We start from the raw sequence: 20,375 nt of genomic DNA, 5'->3' as shown, positions 1-20,375 counted from the left end.
ATTATAGTAATTACATGTGGTTTTATATTTTTGCTTTGTCTGTAATATATATTATTTCATTCGATTCGTACTGTACTTATACAATTATATAATCATTTACATGCACATCAATGAACATACTATGTTGTATTTTATAAGTTTATTGTGTATCTAGTATTTGTTACATATAATAATAAAACTCTGTTCTTGTATCTTTGACAAGGTTTGTAGTATTTGTCTTTGAGAACAAATTTTCTATGTAAATTAGTGATAGTAATGTATACAATTCAAAAATTTTGTATATTAAATTGTACGAAAATTACGAAACGTCTAATGAAATACCTAAACCTCATATTGATTGTTAAAATTTGTTTAATTAAATCGAATTTGAAAAAAAATATTTATATTTTATACCCATATTTTATTAAGTTTCACTTCATGAATTTTATTTTGAATATTAAGTATTCTTTTAAATTTTATTTTAGATTTTTACAATAAAATAACCGATTAATATAAATGTAACAGATAATATTCACTATAGAAACATATTTGTTAAATCAATAGATTTCTGTACATATATGTACAAAATTTATAACCAATTTTCGAAAATATAAATAACTTATCGTTTCTGAAATATAATCATATCATAAATTTAAAATGTGCCTTTGTCTTGGCCCTATTAAATCAGGTAAAACATTTTTAATGAAACGTTTACAAGGAGATGAAATAGACAATGCAACTCATACCGTTTCTACGAATGGTATAAATCTTTTTACAATAAAAAACAATACTGGAGAATTTGATATGATTATTAAAGAAATTGGTGGTAGTATGGCACCAATATGGAAACATTACTTTGATAAGGTGAATTTTTTCAGTAAATTTTAATAATAAAGATAAATCGTTATTTTAAACTCATTTTAAAATTAATTTTTAATTTTTTAAATTTATTTTATGGTTTTTAGATACAGAAGCTTATTTATGTGATAGATGCAAGCAACCTTTGTCAAATAAGCGCAGCAGGAGTATTACTTTACTCATTATTAGTTGATCCTAGATTACATAATATAAAAATTGCACTAACACTGAATAAAATGGATCTTTCTTATCGTCAAATGCGCAATGAAGCTTTACTTATGCTTCAATATTTACGACTAAAAAAAGAAACTATACAAGAGTTAACTATATTTGAAACTAGTGGAATGACTGGTGAAGGTACTGAAAAATTAAGAAACTGGTTATTTGATCCACTTACTTTAAAATCTGCAATAAGTGTAAATAAGTAAACTTAATATATAGTATGTTACAATTTTATCATGAAGTAGATATTCTTTTTTTATTTACACTCAATGTTACAAGATATAAAGATTCTACGAATAACTTTTATAATTAACACTAATTCTATTATAATATAAATCGTTATTAAACTTTTGTCAAATTTATTAGTTTATTACACTCAAAAATGGAAAATTTTTTAAATGGAAAGTTAGAAGTGGAAACTTAAATAACAAATTTTGCTATTATGAAAAGTGAAATTCGTTATTTAATATTGCGCATACAAGAGTTTTTTAACTTAGTGACAATATAACTAATTATATAGTCTTTAATACACTTTTGAGAGATTTAAAAAACAAAGTAACTTTCATAGTAATTATAAAACTATTGATTAGAAATTTTTTAAATTCGTTTGAAATAAGTACTATTTAAAAGATAAATGTTATTAATTATTATTACAAATATATTGTTTGGCATCGCGATTAATAGAATATCGAAATAGATATGCACATTGAAAGGATATTTGAAGATCAGTTTTATTAATTTATATGAATAGTATAGTGTTAAAATAAGTTTAAAAATTTTTTAATTAACTTTCATATGTGCATGTACAAGTACTTGAAGCGAACTCTTATAATAATGTAATTAAAGTACAAGAGTACAGGCATACATAACAAAATATTTTCACAAAAACAAAGAAGAAAATATATTTTCCTGCTTTCTTATGCTATTAATGATAAATAGATAATTGTATATACATTTCTTAATTTGTTTCCCAAACATTTAAGACTTTCTTATCAATTTATCTGTGAGTTTCTCAAAATATAATAAACTATACAAATCAGCCAAAAAACTACATCTAATGTATTCTTGTAAGATCTTCAACAATTTTTACAAGATCATCCACTGTTGCCTCTTTTTTCATACCACTAGGATCGTCAATCTATAAATGCCAAAGTAAAGAAATACAGAAAAATATGATAAATTATATATATAATTTAAAAAGCACTTATATTTACCATAAGATTACTCGCAACTTCTGCCATTTTATCAGGACTCAAATCAAGAAAACTTTCAATTAAATCTCCATCTATAAAACCTTCACATTCCTCGATTTTTAATTCAGTATTAAAACTTCTCCAAAAGTTATGTTCTATTTTACCAACACTTTTTATCACACTTGTTAATCTGTCTTGAAGGTTTTTTAAGAATTCATAAAACGTAAATGGAATTTGTGTAACTAAACCAATCGCACCGCTAACCGTTCCAAATAATACGCAGCCTTGTGTGGGTGTACTTGATTCACCTAAATTCTGCATTACTAACGATCCATGTCGAAAAACATTAACCATATCACCTAAATGAAATTGTCCAACTTCTTGCATTTGTTGTCTATCATCATCTGGATTAGCGACACTAAAATACATTTTAATTTATTGTTGTTATTACATATACGCATGATAAAAATGTATCATGCATATAACTCACCTGTCCTTTTGACAAACAAACAGATTGAAGCAATTTTCAGCACCCAAAAAGGTATCATCATCTAAAATTTCAATGGCAGTCATCCAATTTGGATTATAATCTCTTGCTATTTCCTCAAAGCAACCTTCCATTGTTTTATATTGGAGCAATGTAAGAGATCGCATAAGATCTCCAACTAAAATGAAATCTCCTTTTGTTTTCAAGTAAAGAGCAATGATATTATTGAAGTGACTGCATTCTAATCTGAGTGCTTTATCTGTAGTCCATTCAAATAAGCGAACAGTGCTATTAATACTAGCAAGAAGTTTTCCATTGAATTCAGTTAAAGAATAACATGATCCTTTGATTTCTTTTTCAGCAACTTGTGTAAGTTTTCCATCATTCCAATGATATAAAAGTATTCTACCCATTTTTGGCTCAGTTTCATCTGGATGTACAAGAGCAGTTCCAACTATATAATAGGAAGTGGGATCTCCACCTAACTTTGTTGATATCAATGACAGTGCATATTCAGTGGGTGTTAACATGTGTGCATGTAAAACTTCAAAAGTATGTTGATCGATAATGAGTAGATTATGCACTTCAATTTCTTGACAAATGTCACTAGCTGTATGTCCTGTAGGTCTATTGCAAGATGCCATGTGACTGGTGCTAGATGTAGAAGCTGCTTGTGTAGATGCAGAATGTCTTACAATACTAACACCACTACTATCCTGGATATCAACACGCATTGATATTACCCCAAATGTTTGAGAACTTTCTTGGTAAGCAATTCGCCTTGGTGATTCTCCAAGAGGAACAGTTCGAATATGCAATTTTTGTATTTCATCGATCGTTCCGATTGTCACTGTACTATCGGTTGCTAATGCTAAACTATCAGGATATGATTCTGCATTTAGAGAACACATATGATTTACTTCTTTTAAATTAACATTGCTAAATACTAGTTTGTGATTTGATGAGTAGATTACAGTAGGCCTATCAGAACATGCGAAAACATTAGTGGTGAACAATGATCTGAAAGTTCTTAGGACTGTTGGTTGTGTACCTAAGGTAACTTTTTTTTTGTCAGAAAGCATACCATTTTGTTTATGTAAAGTAAAGTAATACATGCTACCATCTCCAAGAGCACACAATAGATATGTATTACCTTCAAAACATGTCATTAAAATAGATCTAGGTATAATTTCCCCACCAAGTAATTCTTTATTAATTTCTTCCAAGGCAGGTAAAGTTAAGATATGAACAGAAATATGTGTCCATAAACCTACTGCAGCTATTTTTGCTTCGGTATTACCATCCAATGGAGAAATATCTAAACAAGCAACTTCATATTGTAAAGTAGCAAATCCTTTTGATAAAATTTGTCCACATGAAATTTCCATGTAAAATAAGTCGTTTCCAGTAGCACAAAGTACTTGTGTGCCATTGCAAGCAACTACACTAATAGTTCTTTTATTTTCTGGTTCCCATTCAGAAACAACTGTTTTAGTTTCATGTGAAATTAACCTGGCAGATGTTGGTGTTATTTGAATAAATAAATCATCTGTAACATTACCAGTATGGAAAGTCTGTTCATCAGCAACAAAACCGGGAATATCTGTTTCTTCAACTTCTTCTCCATTTAAAGTCAAAATTCTGGTTTGTCCAACAAAAGATAAAACCAAGGTATTATCAAAGTTACCACCACCAACTTTTAATGCCCACATACCCTTGATACCTGGTAAATCTATGCTTGCATGTTCTTCAATACCTATTCCATTTCTAATGATTCTAAGAGAACCTTCTTTAAAAGCTCCAGAACATGTAACCATCTGTCCTTGACCCTGTCTTTCAAGGTCAACTACTGCCATATCAACTATTGGTGCTAAATTAGTAAAAGTTTCCATTGGGACACAATAGGAACCATTTTCATCTGCTTTTGTAATTAATTTAACTAACTGTGAATCACCCAGTCTACTACCAACAAATATTACTCCATTATCTAAATATGTAATGCACTCTGGTATGCTAATTTCTCCTAAAAGTTCAACTTTCAAATCTTTCACAACTTGTGTACCATCAGATTTCTTTTCCTGCTCCACAAATAACATAAATAAATGTCCAGCCATGTCTCCTAGCAAATATCGAAGTCCTTGATTATCAACTTTAGCATAACATGTAATAGTACTCTGTTTAATAATTGGTGGTACAACAGCAACATATGTATTCCCATCATGATACAATATACTTTCTTGACCTATTATTATTGCACCACAGATAGGAGAAGGTACAGGAATGACTATCATAGCTTCACGTTCTACATTGTCCTGTCTCCAAGGTATTTTAACAAATTCCTTATCTCTTAAAGAAATTTCATGTGTTTTGACATGTCTTCCATTAATATCTTGGTGAATTAATATCAAGGTAGGATTAGCACACCCATGAAGAAAATTTACATCCTGCACTTGATGTTCTTCCATACGTATTGACGATGCTTTCAATTCTGGATTATCTTTATCAAGAGGTATAATTTTAAATAAACCATCATATAATCGCAGACCAATTACACGTGCTTTTGGATCAATCACAGCTTTAATTCCTGTTTCAGAAGCTTTTCCAATACGATCTGCTACATTTCCACGTGCTTTCGTTATGATTTCTATATTTTCCCCTTCTCCGATACATTCCAAAATCATAGCATAGTAACGTGTAGTTAAAAGAAACAAAAGATCTTTTTTTTCATGCTGTAGAGATATTACAATTCATTAATTATAGACTAATTCATTTTATAATGATTTAAAATTCATACTAATTTATTATTACATACATTTATATGTGTAAATCAAAAATAATTAATTCTTTGTATGTACAAGGTTATATTATTTTAATCAAATTTTTCAAATATTGTAAATATATAATTTACAATTAAAATCCATTTTGTCAAATATTAATGTAGAAATATGGTAAAAAAAGAATAATTTATGAAAGTTATGAAACAAAGATACCAATATAACCTTACCGGTGGTCTAAAAAATTTAACGACTGCAATTTTTCCATAGATTCCAACTTCTTTTAATGGTCTTAAACCTTCTGGAGTAACAAGGTATATTTCTAATCGAACATTTTTTGCTAAGATCAGGTTCAAATCCGTAGGCGAAGTAAAATTACCTTGATACGTAAAAAGAAAATAATTGTTTATCTACGTAAGCATAGAATTTTTTTTATATATCCACTTATTCTTACCTGTCACACATGCGGTGACAGCTGTGGGCTTATGTGCCGTTACCACATAATGATGAGACATCGTTTTCATAATATTTCGTCCGACAATAACTTTTAGAAACTTGTTAACACTTCAGCCATACGATATGACCAAATGCTGGCCTTGCGTGCTTTTCAATTTCACGCGCCACGAAGTTAGCAACGTTTCACAGTGTATTAAGCCTGATTCACAATAAACACAAAGAACGTTTCAAACTAATCTAATAATGAATAATACTTATATTACTAATTAAGCCAATATGTTTTAATTAAAAATTTGTTATCGTAATTGATAAAAAAAAATGAGAAATTATATTCTATATGTAAATACGAATAATGTAATTAGCTTTGTTACTTAAATTCATTTCTCAAAAAAATTTGTTGTACACAGTGTCTTATTTATCATTTTTAACAAATGAAAAAAATTTTATGTACATTTTACAATGTGTCTTATAATAGTAACAATATATTTATTAAATTTGTTTGTGAATCATATGTTCTACTATAATAAAGCTATCTCATAATCAGACATATTCACATTGTTGAAGATTCGTCTTCGATGAAACTCATTATCTGCTTTTCATCAAGTTTCAGGAGAATAATCATAATAAAAAAAAAACTTTGAAATTTATTAAAAATTTTAAAATTAAAAATTTCAAGTTAAATGTTTTTAACACATCATATATCCAGACTATAAACTAATATCTAATTTGATATTTTAAATTTACACAATTATACAATATCACATTATCTTTAATATTAAATTATATTTTTAATTAGACCTAGTTTTATAATTTATTAGTTGATAGTCTGTAAACCCCAAATTTATACATTTTGTACCATCAAATGGCAGTTCATTGAAAACAGGCTATTAAAAAATAATTAGTCCAACTATATCATAATTAGTACCAACTGAAGATAAAATACTATTATAGAAAATACACTACAAATATACAATTCTTTTGCAAATTTTATCAAGCACATAACAATCTAGCCTGCACAGATATAAACTTTACTCTTCCATAAGATTAGGTATGTATTTCCTACTTCGTTACATATTTAAGTTTACACAAAACAGTCTTAACAGAAATATGGAAAAGAAATTGTAAGGGCACATTTAAGGATAATCTAAGGTTACATATCTTGTATCAGGAAGAGGATTTTTGTTGCATAAGTACATACAACAATGTTGCATTTAAACCAGTCTTGCTTCCTAAACTGATAGGAGTAAAGCAAATATGCAGGACCAGTGACATATTTAATATGACTTGTACGTTAATTCATAAAACATTGAATAGACTTTTGTATGTAAAAACAGCTCTTTATAATTTATGTAGGGAGATCATCAATTTTTTGAATGGGTACATGGCCATTTGAAAGATTAACTGGGGTCATAGATGCTTTAGAATTCTCACTTGAGCTACTATCACAAGTATCACTTTTACTATCAGTACTAGACACAGAGGTGTCTGTACCTCGATTACTTTTACTTATATAAACAAATCCCAGACTACAGCTGCTCCTATTCCCATCACTTGTACTATCACTGTCGCTTTCGCTATCAACACTTGAAACTGGACTGCCATGCCTTTCAGCCCTTAATGATTCATTTTCTCGCTTTAACTGTTCATTTTGTTGTATTAAATCATCAATCCGTTGTTGACAGATTTTTAATTTCTTTGCTGATTCTGAATCTGTACTACTACTGTTGCTTTCCAAGTCCCGTTGTTCTGTTTGATGAAAATTTTTACCACGTAGTCGTTTTGTCAATAAATCTACTTTTGCTTCTAATTGCAGATATTCCTGTATCAGTTCTGATTTACTTAATGTACTTAATCTTTCAGCATGAAGATCTTCATATGCAGTTGAGAATTCTTTTGTCAAGAATTCTTCTTCATCTTCTGGAGACGAATAGAAATAATCCTCATCAGAGTCAACACTGAAACTAGAATCTCGTGTACGAGAAGGGGCTGATGGTTTTTGAAAGGTAGCAGATAATTCTTCTAAAAGCTTTTGGTCAAGATTTGGAAGATCACTGTGATCGTCCATAAGGAATTGTGTAGTATTATATGGTGCTGGAGGCTGTCTACCAGTTTTTGCTAATCGACCTCTATATCTATGTCGCAGCTGTTGGTGATACGATAACTGTTGTTTTGAATATGGTTTTAATTTTCTATGCTTAGGTTTACCTCTACGAGTCTTTCTTTTTTTTGCTGCAATATCAATTCCATCCTCATGCTGACCTCCCTCTTGATCTCCACTACCACTACCACTTTCAAATTTTTTAGAATTTTTTACTAATAATTTAGAACACTAGAACATAAAAAAAGTTAAATTAATATTTTAATTATCATAATTAATTATGTCACATTATAATATATAATTTCATGCAAGTATTATTTATAGTATTACTTTAATTAAAATTTTTATATAGCATAATATTTTAAAACATTCAAAATAAAGCAAGTGTCTTACGGTTTTCCTATTGATATATTCATATTTGTTTATATTTTCTCCAGTAGAGAGCGACACTTGGTCCGAAGCAGGTAACGATGACGCCGCAGGCGTCGGCTCTGCTTGTACGCCCTTCACGTCACGTACTTTATCAATGCCATCTGACACTTTCTCCATTACTGTTTTGACATCATGATTCTCCATATTTGTAATATTGACCAAAATTCGGCGAGCCGCAGTGGTACAAACAATCATTACCATTTAAAAACACTATTTCATCCACCAATACCTTCCACTACCGTTTTACGAACCGTACGCCTTCACTGCAAACAGCGACTGAATCGCCATGTTTGATTTGTCCGTGATTCCGTGCGATAGCGAACCGCGACGTGCTAACGTTTTAGAGGAGTAGGGGAATTTGTTTCGAAAGGTGGGGAGAATGTATTTGTCCCGACCAAACACCCCACCATTTTCGTTTATCCTTTAGGCACTGCTCTGTGAAAGATTATGGCAATTCTTCTGTAATTCACTGCACCCCTGCGCTGTTAATTTAATGTTTATTGCGTAAAATGATAAGCATATGGCAAGTATCTTCTTCTTAGAATTTTTTAAGTATTGGTTGAATTTTTAATAAATGTATGTTTAACAAATTTACACATAATTATTAGATCGTACATATCAAATTTGATCTTATTAACAATCTAAATTTTAAATTGATAATCATATTACATAAACAAAAAAAGTACACTTTTTAATAAATTAAGAAGTAAAAAGTCTTCCCAACTTAATCTTAAATTGAAATTTTAATTTGTTTGTCTTCAATATACAATTTTCATATTATTCGATACATTTCCTATACATTTGTACTTCTGTAATTTCACTAAATAGAAATCTTTGGTTCTGATAGTACTTACTCGATCAAATGAGTGGAATGGTCTTATAAATCGCAAATAGAAAGTAGTTGTTCTTTACACAGAGCTACTGATAGTTAATTAGAAGTAATATTTTTATTACTTTAAATGAAATATATAATAGTACCGACGAATGTATAAATAGTTTTTTGTAATACATTCAATATGATAAACATTTGTATCTTTCTAATGCGACGTAATTTTGGTTTGTATCCTTGATGCTTTATTCTACGTAACTTCTGGAACGCAATACTTTGTCACATACGTTTTTAGCGCATTGAATAAATTTTTTTCGATATATCCAACTTATACAATTATTCTTTTAATTTTTTATTTTATTTAATTAGGTATACACATAATTATGTTAAACGAAACATTTGTATTTATAATTTCTAAGTTTATTAGAAAGTATACTACATTAAACATTATAAAGTTAACCGTTAAAAGCAAGCTGTAATTCTTTTTTTGTTATTTTTAATTAAGGTAGAAATTTAATCGAAATTGTAAGAAAATTCATAATTAATAAAATGTAACATAAGTAAAAGGTATGAGGAGGTAAATTGTTTGCTATATCTAAGTTACATTGTATTTGGTACGATACATATATGTCGACCTACTTTACACATAGTTACATATAATTGTGTTATGGCTTATTATACGCACTCAATTTCATATATGCAATTGGATAGGTATACGCAGATTTCCTTTCACACATATAATTGATGCAGTATGTTTCAACTTAATTAATATCGTTAGCATTTCATTCGTATCCCCATTTTTATATTTTGAAGTAAATTTTGTTGAGCTACCTACTTCTCTGTAATTAATTGATTTTGTCGAATTTTTTATGAAAAACTTTTATACTTTTTTTTATGAGTACATAATTATGCATAGTGTAATATTGCTATAGGTTACACAATGAAATTAATAATGATGAAACAGTGGGTAGTATCAAGCATAGAAATATATTTAGTAATGTTAATTTGATAAGATATCCGCTTCAGACAAATAACGTTTTACTAGTCGCATATTTATTATGAGTACAAAGATGAGAAACAATAATAAGCTTTTCATTTTTTCGAGATAGAAAATATTCGTATTATAAACAATTTGCCTTGCATATTTAATAAATGTATCGTTTGTAGCTGTTTGCATATTTGGTGTTATCTGATTTGATTTTACACTTTAACTGTAGGAAGTAGTTTAACTTTCACATTCAATAAAAATATTGATCATAATCGATATAATACCATTACATAAATTCAAATATTAATAAACTCTCATATTTAATAAACAAAAATGATTCGTATATCTTTTTATACAAATATTAATTTTCGACATATATGTATTGATATAAGTTTATATACGTTCAACCTATTTTACTATTTTATTCCAATTGCGTAAAAATGATTTCGAAATAAGTTTTTCTTTATTGTTTGGAGCACAAATCAATTATATGTAAACAATAAAATTTATTTTTAGATTGCAAAAGTAAATACGGGAAATGAAATTAATTAATTGTGAAATGAAGATAATATCACAGTTATGTATTAAGTTACGCGTAATACGATCTTCATGAAAATTAAAAGTATTTTGCTGTTATTAATATACAATTTTTACTATTATTGTAATAATTCAAATAAATTTAAGCTGTAATAATATATTTTTTATGATATATACGAGAAAATGCATGCAATACAATGGCATGTACCACAATTCAAGAAGGGTATGACATACGTGACTAGCGCAACTATAAATACGTTTGCTATGTAGGAGGCTCTTATACTTCCTTAGAATATTTTTTTTTTAATGTAAATTCTTTGTGATTAAATTAATTATGTATTATTTGTAATTATTTTGCGCTTGAATTGATTACATGTAAAATATACACAACATACTCGCACATGCACGGGCTCATACATACGTAGCATACATATTATAATGTAGATATTATGTTACAATACGCATACAATCAACAGACTATCATTATTATACATGGATTAAATAACTATTGATAAGATATTGGACATATTTATTTATTAGTAAATAAAAAAGACTATAAACCAAACGTTTTATATTCTTGTTGCTCATTTTTTAATTAATATAAAAATCGTATCAATAAGTACAATACTTTAGAATTTTTAAGAGTAAATTTTATCTATATTTATTGATATGCATGAGCAGTGTTTTAACCATATCAAGAAATAATAGAAACAGAAAAATCGTGGATACAGAAATAAAGGATTAATAAATATATAAAAACAAATGTTAGAGATTATTGACTTATCTTGTCATACGACGTATATATATAATCTGTATAGTATTTCTCCAGTATATTAGGTATATATATAAATGCGCCTTTTCCATGCGCTATCTTCGTTCCAAACCTACTTTCTGACAGAGTTCTCTTAATATATATATATGTACATACGTAAATGCATTTGAGTATAAGAAACACAGAATATTTTGAAGGTAATTACTGTAAATTGTATGTCATGGTGTTGAACAAGCTGCACAACATTCCGTTCGTTTTTTTTCAATAGCACTAAAAACGCATCACTTTACTTTTTCGTAATTCGCGACTTAATTTCAATTTACGTAATTATAATTATAAGAGGTCCTCAAGTATGACAAAAATTCTATGTGTGTAATTCCATGCGATAAGAGTATCCTAAAGGATAACACTCTCAAATTATCATTTGTATCATCAATATAGAAAATAATTACTTATTTAAAATAGACAAATTAGAAATAATGTGTTAGTATGATTATTTAATTTTTTAATCTAGATTTTCCAATATTCGTCTTAATAGTTTGTTTTTAATGCGTATATTAAAAAAAAGATAATCTTAAAAAAATATTTACCTTACGGTAAAGTTGCATTTAAAGAAACCTTGAACTTTTAGAAACTCGGTTAAATGTAAAAAGTGGTTGTTTCTTATATAATACTTATAAATTAAATATTAACTCATAAATGTAAAGTCAGTAACCAATTAGTCAAACGGTAATAAATTACAAATAAATACGCTAAGAATACATATCTTATGAAATTAGTGTCCTTTATACATGTATTATGTAATAATATACTCTTACATCATTCGTAAAATGTAAGATACATAAAGAAGAGCAATATCATTAATATCATAAATTTCCAATACTTTGTTATATATTGTTCATAAAATCATTTATATTGCAATAAATTTTTTAATTGAATCATTCCTAGAAAAAGTGTATTTAATCATGGAAAGGATGATCTTTGTTTCTATTCTTATCTTCTTTTTAACAGTAATGTCGTAATTAATGATTGAGCTAGGATATCTTGTAATATATGTAGAACGTGTATTAATATTAAGTATATCAAAATTCTTCATTATCATATTTGAAAATAATTTTCAATAATATGTTTAATGAAAATTTTTTATTCCACATAATTTTAATATATAGTATAGTTTAGTCGATAATTCTTAAGGTTTTTAACCTACATAAATAGTGACTAAAATTGATAACGGAAATAATATATTTATTGTTTTTAATTAAAAGTGGTATATAATAATTTTTTAAAAATACTCACTATAAATATTTAGTAGTTTCCCTTTAAAAATTTTCTTTAAAAGTTGTATCAAGGAAACAGAGAATAATGGAAATCTGATCCAATAGTTGACATTTATCTGCGCGCGCATACTATGTATAATTTTAATTTGTTGAAATACATAACTTGTATAAAAACAATATGTACGTGAAGATTTTACAAAAATGACCCTTTATATATGCATAAGTTGTTACACACATGATATAATTGAAAACATTTACACATAAGTACGTTTACATGTACCTAAATTTACATAAATTGTTTATTAATTAAATAAAATATATTTTAATATAAATCTACAAAATTAAATAATATTTAATGAATTATTAAAAAATTTTAGAAAAAGGTAAATGAGTATATGAAGCTGTAAGAAGTATACAATAACATTATTTAGAGACTGATTTAAGATACAATGACCAAAATTCCCAAAACTTATTATTGCATAAATACATAAATTATTTATTTGTCAAATTCAAATAATTTACACGTACATATATATAATGCAAATATGTATAGTTTTTATTATTATGTTTTTACTTATATAATTTATTGTATTAATTTTTACATATATATTTTTTTTAATAATATAAAAAATATGCAAAATAAACAAAAATTATTTATACAAATATCACTATATGATTATATTAAGTTTATAATAAATTATGTAAGTAAATATTTTATGCATAAATATAATATTATTAAGAACTTATTGTATTCAAGCATTGTTTTATAAATTTATATATTGTTAGAAAAAAAAATGGTAAGACATCTTTCATCTTCTTATAATAACAATAACAGTTAATAGTTTATTCGATTACAAGTTCATGTTGATCAACTTCACTAAATGTTTTATTAATATCTTCAATCCACTCCATCAATCTTTTTTCTTGCTCCTTTTTTAATTTATTAGTTTTCTTTCGTTTTATTTCATGTGCAAACATTCTTTCTTCCTCTTCTTCATTTTCTTCTAAAAAACTAAAACTTGTGGAACGATTTCGTTTATACGAGTGTCGTGGAGGCTAAAATATGTACATATTTATATAAAAGAATTGTTAACAATTTCTAAAACTTAATTAACAGTAATTATAAACAATATACCTCTGTAAAATGAGATGGTTCAAGATCAGTAAATAATGGAATATTAGATGTAGAATTTGCTACACCTGTCTCAGATAAAACATCAAAGGTATCAGAAAAGTTAACAATATCAATTTGTTTGTTTTTTTTCTCAATAGGTAACTTTTTCGTTTTTTTGTTTTCAATTAATATATTTTCTTTATTATGTACTTCCTCTTTTAATTTTTTAGTTACTAATTTATTTTTAATCTCATCAATTGATAATCGTGTAACAAACTTCTTATTCTTTAGGCCAGTTTTTAACTGAGTAGGTGTTTTTTCTTTATCATTCTTAATTTTTCCTTGAGTAGAAGAAATTCCTTGATCAGAATCTTCATCACTAAAACCAAATGCATTTTTAAAATCCATATTAGATTTATTGATCTTTGTCACTGATCTACTACTAATTGCTGTTGTTTCTATATCATCAAAAATTCCATGTGTTGTTTTGATTGCAGTGTTCTGAGGCATTTCCATTATATTTAAAAAGTTATTTAAATTTGATTGCCATAATATGCTTCTTGGTTTAGGAATTGATAATTGGCTTTGCAAACCTGATGTTCCAGGTTGAGGATCAAAAATTTCTCTTTGTTCATCAGTTTGCATACCTAATACATGTTCTTGATGAATTTTGCTTCCAACATTTTTTATTTCTTCTTTAAAGTTCTTTTTTGGGCTTAACACGTTACTCTTTTTATTTTCATTATTCTCAAAATTAAATATATTATTTACATTAGAAGATGTTGCACTGATTGATTGTATATTTGGTTGGATGTTTTCAATTTCAGTTGGTATTCGCTCAATTGAAGACTTAGACTGAAAGGATTGATCTATGTTTGTAATTTCAGTGCCAAATTTCCTGAAAGAATTTTTGCTTTTTGGAGGAATACTACTTATCTGCCTTTCTGAACTCATATTTTCATTATTCTTTTGTAAACCATTTTTTGCTTTCGCTATAACTCTGTTCTGTTTAGATTCATTATATAATGTTCGCAAAAATCTTCTATTCAAAACATCATATTTATTACTTTGAGGTGTACTTTGAACTACATTTTCTACTTGAGAGAAAGCATGAAACGGTGATGGTCTCCAAGGACTAGAAGACATTTGAGGATTTTCAAATGATTTTACAATTGGTGATAAGGATTTTTCAAATAAAGAATAATTAAGCACATTTTTTCTGTTATTGAAAATATTTGTTGGCTTAAATGCTTTGAAATCATTTGAGTTTGATGTTTGTGAGGTATTCATCATTGAAATTTTTGTATCACTTAAATTTTCTATTGATATAATTGTAGGTTTTGTAACTGTTTCATCAACAGTTACATTTTTAATTACATTTTCCGAATCTCTTAGTTCTTTATTCACTTTTACATCTGTTTTCACAGGTTCCATTAACACATCTTTTAACACATTAGTTTCACTTTCAATTACAGGTTCTGTAGAATTTTTGTTTTTACATTCAACAAAATCTGTCCTTTTTATTTCTTCAAATTTATTTGTATTTGATTTTTTTTTGTTAACTTGTTTTACAGAAACATTCCTTCTTTTGTTGTTTATTAATGTCTTTTTCACAGTAGCTTTTTTCTTTCGTTTCCTTGGTAGTCTTTCATTTGAGTCATTAATATCAAATTTAAATTCATATATTTCATTAGTATTTTCTTTAGAATTTTCTGGTGAAATAGATTCATATATTGGTAACTTTTTTTTATCTACAACTGACTTTTTTGCTAATGTATCATTCATGGAACTTTTAGATTTTTTATGAGAACGTAAACATTTTTTTTTCGACTGGTTTAAAAATGATTCTTTTAAAGATATTTGTTTTAAATTAGAAACATTTTTATTTATTCTTATAATAACTTTCCTTTTTTTACTTCTTAATTTTCGTCTATTCGTGTTAGAATTATTAGATGTGACAATTTCTTCAGGTTGTATTGTGATATTCATCTCTTCTTTAGATAACTTTTTAGTGTTTGTTCTTTTCTGTTTTTCTTTCTGTGTAATGTTTTTAGTTTGTGAAATAGATATATTACTTTTCTTATTCCTTGTCTTTTTAATTTGAGTCATCATTCTTGCATTTATTGTTTCATTAGAATCATTTATTTTTGATATTTTTTTAGTTCCATTTTTAGGTTCAATTATTGGTTTAGATACTGAGGTTTCTTTTTTTAACTGTGAATTTTGGATGCGTTTCCTCATTAAATAAGGAGACATTTTTTTATAAGTGATACTTAAATCTGAAAAAACAAAATTTTGAATGAAAATGTTAACGAATAATAAAATAATAGAAAGTTTATAAGTACTAATATAATACATATAACTTTATAACAATTACTGATCAAATATGTGTAACAAATTATTATAAGTAAAAATTTTCCATACTGGTAATAAATATCTATAAAATTTATAATTAATATTATTCTAGAAGATAAGTAAAAATAATTATATCTTTTAAATAAAAATTACTAAAAGTATTATCTATTAAGGAAATGTCCAAGCTTATTAATGTTCAGCTGTTGTCATTTTTTTCTTCAATAAAAATTGTTTAACTTTATTGAACATATAAATGCAAAATTATACATAATTAAGACATTAATTGAAATTATACATAAAGAAATTTTATTGTTTTATACAAACTAATATTTCATTATATATCAAATAATATTTTGCAAAAAATTAAAGAATTTGATTTGTATATTTTCCTTTTATAAATATAAAAACTCACAATACTTACATCATTTATAAAGTTACAAAAACAATGTATAAAAAGAAGAAAATTGTATATATTTGTAAAAATACGTTTAATTAATAGTTCTTAATTAGAATAATATACTTATCTATTATGATACTTTTCAACAATGAAAAGTACATTTCTTTTTTCAATTAAAACATTTTTCAAATAAACTTAACATTACTAATGTTATTAACATGAGATTATACAATACCTTAGTTAAAAATTAAAAATTATTTACATTGAATTGACAGTTTGTTGTAAAACAATTCAAAGAGAGTTTAATAAACTTTACACGTATCAACCTTTCTCCTTTACATGAATCGAAGATTATTATGTAACAAATATAAAGATATTCACAAATTTATTTGATAAAGTATAAAATAGATAAAATATTGCAATTCCACAGGATCAATTTACGACGTAAATGATATCACTTAAAAACTACATTTCTATCTAGTAGATTGGAAAATTCACAATAATTTAGGTACTTGTGTCAGCTTTCTGTGTTCTTTCTTTTGTCTCATGTCAGATGGCAGCAGTAGTACTTCATATAATTTTCAACGATTTTATAATATTTTTAATTTTAAATAAATTTTCTCTAATTTACATTCATTTTAATCTTTAATTTATTTTAAATTTCTTTTATACTTTATACATATTTCGATTTGTAATAATAATTAAATATAAAAATATGAAAAATGTCGTATCTTTACCTTCTTATTCTATGTTAAAAAGTTCGAAGAATATCAATGAAATAATTCCCGCCAAACAGTTTTAGATTTGCAAGCTTAGATTTTACTATCGAAATAATACAAAATTGAGTTACAATGGAAGGGTTTGATAATCCAGGAATATTCTTTTCCGATAACTTCTCAATAGGTGAATCTAATGAAATTCAAACAAATCTTCAATTTTCGAAGAAGAAATTTATGGAATTTATTAGACAATTCCATGAAGGAAACTTCAATTACAAATATAGGTACTTGAATTGTATTGTGTACAATATGCAATAATTTAGTAATTATGTTATATATCAAACCGCTGTTTCAATTTAAAATTAATAATATAATAATCTTACAGAGATACCTTAAAACGTAATTATAATTTGAATCAATATTGGGTAGAAATTAATTTAGAAGATCTAGCAGCTTTTGATGAAACACTTGCAGAAAAGGTTTATAAACATCCAACTGAATATTTACCCATCTTAGAAGAAGCTGCAAAAGATTTGGTAGATGAACTTACAGCTCCAAGACCAGATGGTGAAGAGAAAGTTGAAGATATACAAGTGTTAATATCTTCAGATGCACATCCAAGTTCTTTAAGAGGAATCAAAGTAAAATTTAATTTTAATTTGTTTTGTTCTTAAAGGGAAAAAAATAATTTTCATATTATATAATATTAAAATTCATAACCTCAAATATCAGTTATATTATTTTATTTTAGCCTGATGCAGTTTCAAAACTTATTAAAATACCTGGTATTATTGTTTCTGCATCTGGAATTAGAGCAAAGGCAACAAAAATTGCTATACAATGTCGTTCGTGTAGAAACATGCAAAGTAATATTTCAATTAAACCTGGGTTAGAAGGATATGTTTTGCCTAGAAAATGTACAACAGAACAAGCAGGTCGACCAAAGTGTCCATTAGATCCATTTTTTATAATGCCAGATAAGTGTCACTGTGTTGATTTTCAAGTTCTCAAGTTACAAGAACTGCCAGATCAAATTCCACAGGGTGAAATGCCCAGACATTTACAATTATATTGTGATCGTTATTTATGTGATAGAGTTGTACCAGGCAATAGAGTTCTTATTTTGGGCATATATTCAATTAAAAAGGTTACTAGAACTACTGGTAGAGGAGGAGGAAAAGATAAAGCATTAGTTGGTGTTCGAGCACCATATATAAGAGTTATTGGTATTTCTGTAGATGAGGAAAATACAGGCAGTGGTAAGATATACAAAATTTTATAATACAAAATTTTTATTAAAAAACTTTTTTTATTTATATGGTGTTTAGGTACTCATTCGTGTGTTACAAATGAAGAGGAAGATTTATTTAGACGTTTTGCATCTGATCCTAATTTATATGAAAGAATTGCAAAAAGTATAGCTCCCAGTATTTTTGGTGCATTGGATATTAAAAAAGCTATAGCTTGCCTACTGTTTGGTGGTTCTAGAAAAAGGATGCCTGATGGGCTTTGTAGAAGAGGAGACATTAATATTTTAATGTTAGGTGATCCTGGTACTGCTAAATCACAGTTATTAAAGTTTGTAGAAAAAGTTGCACCGGTTGCAATTTACACATCTGGAAAAGGAAGTTCAGCTGCTGGTTTAACAGCATCAGTCTTAAGAGATCCAGTAACAGTAAGTTGTTAATAATTTTAACTTCTAAATATAAATGCTTTTATTTCACATATATTAAAACATTTCATTTAACTTGCAGAGGAATTTTGTCATGGAAGGAGGTGCTATGGTTCTTGCAGATGGTGGTGTTGTCTGTATAGATGAGTTTGATAAAATGAAAGAGGATGATAGAGTTGCAATACATGAAGCTATGGAACAGCAAACAATATCCATTGCAAAAGCAGGAATAACTACAACATTGAATACTCGTTGTTCTGTTTTAGCAGCAGCAAATTCGATATTTGGTCGTTGGGATGATATAAAAGGAGAAGAAAATATTGATTTTATGCCAACAATTCTTTCACGTTTTGATATGATATTTATTGTTAAAGATGAACATGAACAAAATAAAGATGTAATATTAGCAAAACATGTAATGAATATCCACAGCAATGCTGCTCAAGTGACAGAACAATCCATGGATGGAGAATTACCATTGCACATTTTGAAAAAATATATTCATTATTGTAGAACGTAAGGTTATTTATTACCTAAAAATATTTCATTTATTTTTCATTGATTTATATACCTTTTACAGTCGTTGTGGTCCGAGACTTAGTAAAGAGGCAGGAGAGAAATTAAAAAATCGTTATGTTGTAATGCGAACTAGTACCAGAGAACATGAGAAGGGTATAGAAAAGAGATTATCTATCCCTATAACGGTTCGTCAGTTAGAAGCTGTCATTAGAATTTCAGAATCATTAGCTAAATTACAATTACTACCTTTTGCTACAGAAGTCCATGTCAATGAAGCACTTAGACTTTTTCAAGTATCCACTTTAGATGCTGCAATGTCTGGATCACTAGCTGGTAATCTAGAATTAAGTAATTTGTTACATATATTTCTTTTTATTGTACATCTTACACATAGATAAAAATTTAGGTGCAGAAGGATTTACCTCAGATGAAGATCACGAAATGTTATCACGTATCGAAAAACAGTTAAAACGTAGATTTCCCATTGGAAATCAAGTATCAGAGCAAAATATTGTTAAAGATTTTATAAAACAAGCATATCCAGAACGTGCTATTTACAAAGTTATACACACAATGATACGACGTGGGGAACTTCAGCATCGTATGCAACGTAAAATGTTGTACAGACTTCATTAAAATATAACAATATTTTATTTTTGTTATATTTTATATTATACATTTATTCATTACTGTATAT

General features: G+C 27.1%; 5 protein-coding genes across 5 annotated transcripts; 2 read left to right on the top strand and 3 right to left on the bottom strand.

The window, feature by feature from the left end:
- The first annotated feature begins 636 nt into the window (after positions 1 to 636).
- On the top strand, positions 637 to 1,265 carry LOC108548922 (ADP-ribosylation factor-like protein 16). The gene is made up of 2 exons (XM_017902059.1): positions 637 to 843; positions 945 to 1,265. The coding sequence occupies exons 1-2, from the start codon at positions 637 to 639 to the stop codon at positions 1,263 to 1,265; spliced, it is 528 nt and encodes a 175-aa protein (XP_017757548.1).
- Positions 1,266 to 2,072: 807 nt separating this feature from the next.
- Positions 2,073 to 6,190, bottom strand: pic (DNA damage-binding protein pic). The gene is made up of 5 exons (XM_017902103.1): positions 5,968 to 6,190; positions 5,744 to 5,892; positions 2,743 to 5,468; positions 2,274 to 2,670; positions 2,073 to 2,197 (listed from the first exon to the last, which is right to left on the bottom strand). Exons 1-5 carry the CDS (start codon positions 6,035 to 6,037, stop codon positions 2,114 to 2,116), a joined length of 3,426 nt encoding a protein of 1,141 aa, XP_017757592.1. The 5' UTR covers positions 6,038 to 6,190; the 3' UTR covers positions 2,073 to 2,113.
- Positions 6,191 to 7,049: 859 nt separating this feature from the next.
- Positions 7,050 to 8,968, bottom strand: LOC108548949 (Hexamethylene bisacetamide inducible). Its single transcript, XM_017902105.1, has 2 exons — positions 8,461 to 8,968; positions 7,050 to 8,298 (listed from the first exon to the last, which is right to left on the bottom strand). Exons 1-2 carry the CDS (start codon positions 8,698 to 8,700, stop codon positions 7,315 to 7,317), a joined length of 1,224 nt encoding a protein of 407 aa, XP_017757594.1. The 5' UTR covers positions 8,701 to 8,968; the 3' UTR covers positions 7,050 to 7,314.
- A 4,777-nt stretch (positions 8,969 to 13,745) lies between these two features.
- LOC108548948 (uncharacterized) lies at positions 13,746 to 16,177 on the bottom strand. Its single transcript, XM_017902104.1, has 2 exons — positions 14,038 to 16,177; positions 13,746 to 13,958 (listed from the first exon to the last, which is right to left on the bottom strand). The coding sequence occupies exons 1-2, from the start codon at positions 16,126 to 16,128 to the stop codon at positions 13,746 to 13,748; spliced, it is 2,304 nt and encodes a 767-aa protein (XP_017757593.1). The 5' UTR covers positions 16,129 to 16,177.
- A 1,442-nt stretch (positions 16,178 to 17,619) lies between these two features.
- LOC108548807 (DNA replication licensing factor Mcm5) lies at positions 17,620 to 20,324 on the top strand. The gene is made up of 7 exons (XM_017901928.1): positions 17,620 to 17,771; positions 17,873 to 18,128; positions 18,239 to 18,746; positions 18,816 to 19,162; positions 19,242 to 19,675; positions 19,740 to 20,011; positions 20,085 to 20,324. Exons 1-7 carry the CDS (start codon positions 17,620 to 17,622, stop codon positions 20,312 to 20,314), a joined length of 2,199 nt encoding a protein of 732 aa, XP_017757417.1. The 3' UTR covers positions 20,315 to 20,324.
- The last annotated feature ends 51 nt before the right edge of the window (positions 20,325 to 20,375 follow it).

Source organism: Eufriesea mexicana, unplaced genomic scaffold, assembly GCF_001483705.2.
Source record: "Eufriesea mexicana isolate 0111107269 unplaced genomic scaffold, ASM148370v2 scaffold1653, whole genome shotgun sequence".
NCBI classification, from domain to species: domain Eukaryota; kingdom Metazoa; phylum Arthropoda; class Insecta; order Hymenoptera; family Apidae; genus Eufriesea; species Eufriesea mexicana.
The sequence above is the reverse complement of the archived record's forward strand: the minus strand, read 5'-3'. Positions and strand labels throughout refer to the sequence as shown.